General features: G+C 38.5%; 1 protein-coding gene across 1 annotated transcript in view; it reads left to right on the plus strand.

Moving 5' to 3' along the window:
* The window catches only part of LOC133991841 (inactive phospholipase D5-like), a 59,631-nt gene extending 53,516 nt beyond the window's left edge, over positions 1–6,115 (plus strand). The window contains exons 4-10 of the mRNA XM_062430418.1: positions 981–1,089; positions 1,394–1,521; positions 2,820–3,017; positions 4,216–4,352; positions 4,505–4,670; positions 4,859–4,949; positions 5,511–6,115. Coding sequence (XP_062286402.1) covers positions 981–1,089; positions 1,394–1,521; positions 2,820–3,017; positions 4,216–4,352; positions 4,505–4,670; positions 4,859–4,949; positions 5,511–6,061 — 1,380 coding nt within the window. The 3' untranslated portion in view covers positions 6,062–6,115. The remainder of the gene's footprint in view (positions 1–980; positions 1,090–1,393; positions 1,522–2,819; positions 3,018–4,215; positions 4,353–4,504; positions 4,671–4,858; positions 4,950–5,510) is intronic.
* Positions 6,116–9,860: the final 3,745 nt, after the last annotated feature.

Raw genomic sequence — 9,860 nt, forward strand, 5'->3', positions numbered from 1 at the left:
GCCAACAGAAAACAGGAGCACACTATGACATTATGATTCGCAGTAACACCTCAGTTATAAGAAAAGTCTGTCTCTTCTTTACTAACTATGGGAACAGTGAGGCTGCTGTCATTGTCAGACTCATTATAACTTTACAGTATCTTCTTGTTCCCTCTAATTGATCACCCATCTATGACAAGTTTCAAGTGTCTGCAAGCTGTAAAAACAGAGAGAGGTGAGAAATACTGGTGGGCACCCATAGCCATGAAATACTTTATAAAACAGGCTGAATGGTACTCTCTGTGATAAGGAAACTGAACTTGATGTGTACATTCTGTGTAATGCCCCATTATTCAAACTTTTGTCATTTATAATAGCTATAACTATAAATCTCTACATGTTATGAAACCAAAAATTTACCAATGTCAACTGAATCTCCTCTGACAGGTTTGGTGTAAAATGAATGAGATGATATTCATCTTGTGGATATTATTCAAATTCATATCTTAGGTGTCTAAAAGCTTAGAAATCCTTCTCTAATGCTTCTCTTGATACATTTAAGAGTAATCAATGAATGATGGACGTCTTCAGTGTAAACTCATGAAATATTTACCTCCACATGTGATATCTGCACATAGATTATATTCATTGTGATTTGGTATACCATAAAATGTTTAGTGTTGATATTATAGTGATTAAGATATATAGTTGATGTTTTTTATGTGTTGCTCTTAATATACAGCACAAGTATGAGCAGAGGTAGTGATCATAACTGAACAAAGAAAAGTGTCACCTAATCCAAACAAGAAAATAACACATAACCGATTGATTGGCTAATAATTTCTCAAATAGCTTTAATTGTGTAATTTATTTCTTGTTTATATGAATGATTTTGGGGACATTGGGTATTAATAAAGCTGTCTAATCTAATCTAAAAGCCACAATATTAATACTCAGGGATTTAATGTGACAGCAGTGGTTTGTGGGTGTGTTTCTCTCAGGGCAAGGCTCTGCTGTCCAGGCTGCAGGGGCTCAAAGCTAAAGGAATCCAGCTGAAGATCTCCAGCGGGGTGTTCGACTCGACTGAGCTCAAGATGCTCGCCAGACACAGTCAGCTCTCCCTCTCACTATATTAAACATTCTGCGTATCTGTCTGTGTTCAAACATGCTGCAGCTTAGCTCTGTCTGTTTAGTCTGTTGGCTGCTTTCTGCCTCTTTGTCCTGTTCAGTTCTTTAAATCTCCTGCATAATTTGCTTTGCATTTTATTTTATTTTTCTACGTCTGTCAGTTCTGATTGCTCGTTGTTGTTTTCCTCTTCATGCATGCACATTCTTTTGTTTTTGTCTTTCTTTTTCCCCCTGCTTTTTGTCTGTTTTTGATAGCTGTTCCTGTTCTTTCACTCACTATTTCTAGGTGCCGAGGTTCACTATGTGAATATGACAGCGCTGACCAAAGGTCACCTCCTCTCCTCTTTCTGGGTGGTCGACAGGAGACACTTCTACATCGGCAGTGCCAGCATGGACTGGAGATCTCTAGCCACAGTATCTGAAAACCACCACACATCACAGCACACAGACATACTCATATTTCACACTCAATCATGTTCACACACATTTAAACATATGCATACTCACACATTAACAGAGGCTGTAGCTTGGCTCTCATGTTGCAAGTACAAATTACAACTTAAACCATCTGTTATCCTTTTGTATCCAGCTTTACATATTTACAGGAGCTTTCATTACATAACAAGTTCTGTATCCCCTGATGTAAAGTACTTTGATAACGTTCTACTGGCTTAGGCTAAAATATACAGCATTTTATTTGAAGTGAGTAGCCTTCATATGCAAAAAAAGATACTTCATTTGAAAACTGCATAATTTGAAATCAACTACTATCATGATCGCAAGTTAAATTATTAGACTTTGTAAGTTTTATTTATTACCATTTACTTTGAATAGTTCATCAAAATTGATGTGGATTAAAGTTTGCATTATTCAGACTGGCACACATATGTAGTAGTTACTGCACATGTCAGTGTCTTTTTCAAAGATTTGGGAAATGAGTGGGTGGGGGCGTTTTAGTAGGGATTCATGCAAGGTGGGATGGCATCCAAAATACAAAGTAGCTTGTCTTTCATCTCCTCCTTCAATGCTGCGTACCTTGGATGTTTCATTAATGTGCAGACCCAGGTCCTTGACTTGACTTGTCTTGAAAGATGAATTGCAAGATGCTCAAGGCCTTCCACCCAAAAAAAAACTTATTTGGAAACTGTTTCATAAATCATAATATTCATTCTGAAAGTATACAATTTATATGGTAAAACTTGGGTTGTATTCTTTTATGAAGTGCAGGCTGGTGTGTTTTGAGGGAGATAAAATACGTTGTCACAAATACGACCTTAAGCTGGTATCTAAGCTTGATTAGGAATATTTAGCTCATGTAAACACTGCAGGGCAGGAGGAGAATGAACATGCGGAGTGTAGAGAGACAGAAAAAGCAATTTAGAGGTTACAAGCTGAGAACATGAAATTGAGAAGCTCCTTTTTGAAATGAAAATGCACCAGATATCAAACAAGAAAAATTGAGAACAGAGGGAACCAATGTAGTGTCTTCTTGTTCCCTGCTGTTGCCGTGACGATGGGCAAAGGCCTGCAATTGGAGGAGACTAGCAGGAAACGTGGCTAGATCCGAGGAGGGTGTATGCCCGGTGTATGTGAATGTATAAATTACTGAAAGAGTAAAACACACGCAGGTTAACATGACTTATTTCTAGTGCTGATGGTGAAAGTTCTGACAATAATGTCAGTGACCTTGCTGCTGTGTGTTTGTTCCCCAGAGGAAGGAGCTGGGTGTGTTGGTGTACAACTGCAGCTGTTTGGCTTTGGACCTCCACAGGGTGTTCAGTCTCTACTGGGGGCTCCAGTATAAAGACTTCATTCCCTCTTTCTGGTCCAAGCGCCTGTTTGCCCTCTTCAACAAGGATGCACCACTGGATCTCACTTTCAACAGCACCAAGGCTCAAGCCTACGTCTCTGTAAGTGACAGTTATTAGGCTCTGTGGCGTTTGTCACCCCATCATATGTTTTCATCGTGTGGGTTTTCTTGGTGCATTCATCACAGACAAGGGTAACATGCCAATGACTTCAGAGGACAAACAATACATTTTTATAAAATAGCTACAGTACAAACAGTTCTCTAGGGAGTTGCTTGGGTCAGATTGTAAACATAAACTCAACAGACAGCATGGCTAGTGGGCTAACAACAGCAAAAGTCCACATAGCTGTGAATTTGTTGTTTTTAAAAAAAAAACATTTTACTGTCATTATCCTTTACCACTGTCCTTCACATCTCTTCTTCTCTGCTGCTGACACAACTTAAAATTCACTGAATGAGAGGTCAGTCCACTTCTCTCAAACCAGCTGGACATTGAGGAGCCCCAAGATTGCCAATTAGCGATTGGAAGCAAATGTGTTCATTCCACTAATAAATGGGAAGTGGAATTCTGTCCGACCACATCATGATGTCAGTTGAGCACAATCTGTACACACAGTCACTGTCTTTAGAAGAGGTCTAATAAGGCAAAATAAATTAAAACACCTGTGTAGATGTGTAGGACTTTAAATGGAGCTGAGCCATTGTTAAGGTTATCAGTTCCAGGAGCAGTAAGAAGTATATTATCAATATGCTGCACTTATCTAAATGTCTAACTTTTTAGAAAGTAAAGCATCTCCAGTGGAAGTGACAGCTAGGTGGGAGAGTAAATGTTTTATACAGAGTGTCTCTGTAGGACACTGTCTTTCAACAGCATCAGCTTCCTGGAGATAAGTGATGGTGATGTCATCTTACCTACAGCAGCAAACAGTTGATCTGGCTTAACAAGATTAGCACAAATTATCACAAAAAGCACAGACTCACAGCTAAAACTGACACTTCACAGACATGCACGGATAAAACACAGGATGGCTATTAAATCCTGATGGTCATTTACAATAATTATGATAAGAGCAGAGTTGGCTGTTGTGATGATAATAGTGTTAACAATCATGATGGTAATTCTGCATATGATTCCTCTCTGAGTCAACATAATTATGGTACTAAACATCTGTTTACACAACACTGGCCCTCATTAATTAATGGATTCTTCTTCACAGATGACGATAAATGGTGTAATCCTCTCATTACCCTACAGATCACTTCTTAATTGTTTGCCATGTTTCCTCCTCTGTTGACAGGCCTCCCCTGATGTTTTCATTCCCAAAGATCGTAGCAATGATCTGGAAGCCATTTCCAGGGTCATCAAGGAGGCTGACCATTTCATATATATCTCCATCATCGATTACCTGCCCCTGGTCAGCAGCACCGCTGACAGGTTAGCTCTGCGACATCACATTTCCCTCTGTGTGATTTGACATTAATTTATCATCAAAAGCTTCAATGCCTTGCTTTGAATCAACTCTGTGTATGCGTGTGTGGCCATCTGGCTGTGTGCCCACATTTGTGTGTATCTGTATGTGTGCCAAGGTACTGGTCTCGTATCGACGGTCTTATCCGGGAGGCTCTCATTTTGAGGAAGGTGCGAGTCCGTCTGCTGATAAGTTGCTGGGAAAAGACTCATCCACTTACTTTCAACTTCATCTGGTCCCTGAGGAGTCTGTGTATGGAGCAGGCTGACTGCTCACTGGAAGCTGTAAGTACAAGGCCACTGCATACTATTTTCAACTCTGCAGATAGACTTTATCATTGTTCACCAATCCACTATGTGTGTGTGTGTGTGTGTGTGTGTGTGTGTGTGTGTGTGTGTGTGTGTGTGTGTGTGTGTGTGTGTGTGTGTGTGTGTGTGTGTGTGTGTGTGTGTGTGTGTGTGTGTGTGTGTAGAAGTTCTTCAACCCCAGAGTGCAGCGGGATGGCAGTCTCCAGGGAGTAAACTACAACAGGTTCATGGTGACGGACAAAGCCATTTATTTAGGTGGGCTCATCAATTAGACAGTGACGATGATATGCTTCTGCTTATGTTCGTAAAGATCCCGTTTTCAGTTGATTTGAAAGAACAGCTCCACAGTTTATGAAAATGTGCTTTCTTGAGATTAAAAGATCAAACCAAACTCTGCTAAGTACGGAGTTAGAGCTTTGAGGGGAAAGATAAGATATAAAGGTAAAAGATAAAGATTTTAAAATATGCCTTTCCAGTACCTCTAAAGTATGATTTTTTATTAAATGAATAGCAAAGCATTACACACTGGACAATTCGGCAAACTGTAAGTGAATCTAGGTCAGTATATGAAGAGTGACTAATGAGGATAATATGATCTGCGTGAGGAGGAGGTGTGAGGAATGAAGTGATCACAGGGCAGTTCAGGGTGGCAGGACCTGTAAAGACAGGAAAGTCAGTGATCAGGCACATGAGTGCGGGACAAAAAGCATGGAAAAAGTATCTATTTAAGTGAACTTGTGACAGTTTGTAGCTGCTACAAGGTATTTCTGACATAAAACGGGTCACTCATTTGTTTCTTCTTTTGTGATGTGGCAGGGAACCTTGACTGGGTGGGGAATGAGTTTGCCTTTAATGCAGGAGCAGGCCTTGTGATCAGTCAGCCAGAGGGCGTCAAGGAGAGGAACTCTACTGTGGTGGAGCAGCTACGGGCTGCGTTTGAAAGGGATTGGTTTTCACGTTACACCCACTCCCTGCAGGCTAATAAATTACCTAACTGCAGCAAGCACCAGATCAACAGGCTGGTGTCAGTCAAAACCAGCCACCTTGACAATGGACCAGTGCCTATCAGAACAGGCCAGCATGATAACGGACCTGCACCAATGAGAAACAATCTCCTAGACGACGGGCAGAAATCAGTCAAAACAAGGCACCATGACGACAGACTAGAAATAATTAGTCACCAAGGCATGACCAATGGAGTGGTGCCAATCATTGACAGTTACCAAGAGAAGGGACACGTCAAAGTGAGCCACATTGACAACAGACAGCTACAAATCAAAGGTAATTACCCTGACAATCCAATGGAATCACCTGGTCAGTCAGCGGAGAGCAGCGGCAGCAGAGAGATCTCCAACGGTTCCCTGTGACCACAAACCATGATGGGTTTCTTTTCACTGAATGAAGTTTGAAGAACTGCAGTCTTCCAGTGACATTGGACCTAAAACACTGGATCTTTGTAGTATTTTGTTGCTGTCATTTTGTAGAAAAGAAAAAACCTTTAAGATTTAAGAAATATCTGGTTGGTAGGACTATTTTAAAGTATGCGAAAAGAACTCAGGAAGGAATATGAATGCTCCTCTTCAGTTTGGCACTTTTGATGGATTCTTGAAGAACAACACCAAAATATTTGGGTTTGGAAGAAATACTGATGAATATATACTGTGTAGAAAAAATAACAACAACTTATTTAATCTTTCTTCAGATGAAATCTTATTGATTGCCTAAATACTGTATATCACTTAAGCTGTTTGTGGCAATCACAGCCGATCACACTTTAACAGCGGGAATGACACCTGAATGTCTTTGCTGAGAAAGGAAGTGGTGCAACATGTGTAGCTACACCAGATTCATGTAGCTATAAAGCTACACTCCAAAGTAGTGGACGATTTACCACAAAACTGTATTTAAAGTACATGTTATGAATTTATTACTTCTGTACTCAGATTGTTTGAGGATACTTGGGCCTCATGTAAATAGTTTTCTGCATCTTCAGCAGTATTCTGAGTGCTTTGCATTCAAATAACATTTAAAACTACAAGCGTGACAACCAGCAACTTCAAATGTTCATCCCAGACCAAATCAAACAGAAATCATCAAGTTAATGCTAACAGTGATATCCGTTCAAATGAGCTTAATAGAAACAGAGAAAGCCATGTGGCGCTGCTATTTAACTGTCACTATAAGCAAAGAAAAAAGCAGAACAAGTGTTCTTTTGAAACATGTTGAAATATTTAGGTTTTAAACACATTTATAATTTATATTTACCAGATCCCACTAATGGATTTTTTTAACATTTCAGTGGATGAGTCATAAAGAGTGATTTCATTGACATTCACAAAATGTCTTGCTGGAGCCTGAGGGGATTGATTAAACCATGTTTAACATGTTTTTAACCTAAATACCACAAGCACTAAACACTGTACAGAGAGCGGTTACATAATCCAGGACTCAATACGTCAGATGTGTCTCCACAGCGGGATTGTGAACATCAAAATGTTTTATTTCACACCATATTTGATTCCTGAATGAGGTGATGAACTTATTCTACTGTTTATTACATAACACCAAAAGACCTGTGACCAAGAATTTTCAATAAATCGCCATCAATGAAAAAATACAGCATCCATTACTTAAGTCGAAGGCAGGGACAATAATTTTTTTCCCTGGTGTGAGAAGGGATAGCGATCTGAGAGGGTGTTTATAGATAATCATTCCAGTTCCCATATACAAATCCAAGGGAAAAAAGAGGAATTGATGGGATATCTGTAGTATCCTTACAAACACAATGTTGTGACTTATTGAACAAATACTGAAGGAGCAGTTAGAAGAAGGAACAAGAGGGGTCTCTGCTGTCAGCCAAATCAATACAATGAATTTTTAACAGGGCTTGACAGTTGCAATTGCTGCTGTTTAACCTCAAGGACATGGTGGACTGTAATGTCATGCTTGTGACTGAATATATATTGCCTTTACTATGTGGATGGATACATAAAAATACATGATTATTAGTTAAAGAGCAACTAATTTACCCTTTACTGAAAGCTTGTCGCAACCTTAATTTACATTTTGAATGATTGCATGTCAGTTTAAGACCTTTTCTGTGAGTGCAACTACTAGCAACAATGTAGAGACGTGTTGAACCTTCCTAAGCTGTTAATCAAGGAAACATTTCCAGAGAGAGCAAACAATTTGCAGGGTGTCGTGGTCAGTGCTTTAATGTGAGAGAAGAACAGGCATAATCAGTCATAATTTGAATAATTTATTTTTGCTTATAAATTTGAGCTAGTGTTGTCATACAGAGTATGTTCAGCTTTAATCAGAGAGAATCAGACATTCATTTGGGTAAAATATCACATATTTTTGGCAGATAACATCAGTATGTTGTTTGTGCTTGCTCTGTTTGTGCTACAGGTCAAATGTAAACCACTATACAGACTCACTTCTCTCATTATTATAATAATAATATTCATTATAAGGACAGACATGCAGCCAAACCACTGATTCCAATGGAAGAACAAACATTTGTCTGTAGACTGGTCATGGTGGATAAATTGTGCCACCTGGAGGATGCAATGAGAAATAACATCTATTTTCACTTCATCTGCTGCAATATGATTTAATCTTTTTTTTCCTTTAAAAAAAAAATCATCCTTGATCAAGTATGTGACTTGGTTCACAACCACAGTTCATATAAAATGTTTAAAAGGCAGTGATATGGGAGTGAAGGTGCATTTCCTGCAAAAGCTTTGAGCTGAAATGATGTTGATGGATATTTCTTCATGAATTGATCAATCGATCTATTGTTGAAAACACATACTGTAGCCACATCGGTGTACAAAATCATGTTACAGAAATTAAGACACAATATAAAACATAAAGTAGTTACACGAAAAAAGTATAGTAAATGTCAAAGTTAACATGTTTCATTCTAACATGTAAAAATACTAGCTTGTTGCTGTAAGAGTACCCTAACATTACCATTAATTCACCCAGAAAACTAACAAACACAAACAAACAAACACTAACACTAAATATGAATCAACCACAGTCAGTTGTTTCTTGTGTATGTAGAACAGTTACTCCATCCTGATTGTGTAGAACTTGAGGAGTATTATATCAATAATAATGTCACATTTTTTTCTTGTAAAGCCATAAATCACCACGCTACATAGCTGGTAACCTGACAGCTGGTCTGCAGTCAGATTCACCAGTTTACGCTGCCATTATCTATGATTGTCACATAGGGGGCAGGATTGCTGCTATTGTACCCTTTAGGTCTTTATGTACATTACTTTTTAAAATTGTTTTCAAACTATTTTAAATCACGAAAAACATGAAAAGTTACTATTTTCCAGTAAGCAGGGACCAGGACTATACCTTTAACATAATATTTTCAATAGTGACTTATTGTAGCTGCGTAAACAGAGAACACAGATGCCAAGGTTTGAAATCAACAACAGTTTACAATCTGCTACATGCAAATTACAAAATCCCAGCAAGAAAAAAAAAGAAAAAAGTGACTGTAATCAGAGTAATGGAAGGGATTTCACTGAATAGTGCAAAATACACTTTTTTAAGAGTCAGAATAAAAATGTGATGGTTTCGAGGTAAAGTTAAACAGACTGACGCTCTATTACTGACTGGTTTAATTCAACTTCTCACTGTAAAAGCTTTTAAATGTCGCCTACCTTTATTCTGTTTTTGGCATGACTGCTGCTTGCATGCCTTGCCTTTATGAACTGTGCACAGTAGATATATGAGCCTTTCTAGAGATGATAATTCAATCTTATATACCTTTAAAAAAAATAAAGTAAGAATGTATATTTATTAGAATATCCTTGTTAATGCACACTACTGAATTATCTGATTGCTAAATTTTTACTCTTAATAAAAAAGATGTATACCTCTTAGTACTGGTGTCTTGTGTGTATATGTGTGTGTTTAGGTTTAAGTGACTTGTCTTTTCTTTACACAAAAGCTGTTAATTAAAGTAAGGTGGCTTACCCCACCAGTTAATCCTCAGTATATCACTTCACTGTGGCTGCCGATCAGGTCCTATATGTAGCCTGAATAAACAAGTGTTATGCTCAGGTCATTACAAGGACATGTTGGCAGACTGTAGACAGAATAAGTGGCCACAATATTCACTGGATTCAGAGCACTAGA

This window comes from Scomber scombrus, chromosome 12 (assembly GCF_963691925.1).
Source record: "Scomber scombrus chromosome 12, fScoSco1.1, whole genome shotgun sequence".
In the NCBI taxonomy this organism is placed as follows: Eukaryota; Metazoa; Chordata; class Actinopteri; order Scombriformes; family Scombridae; genus Scomber; species Scomber scombrus.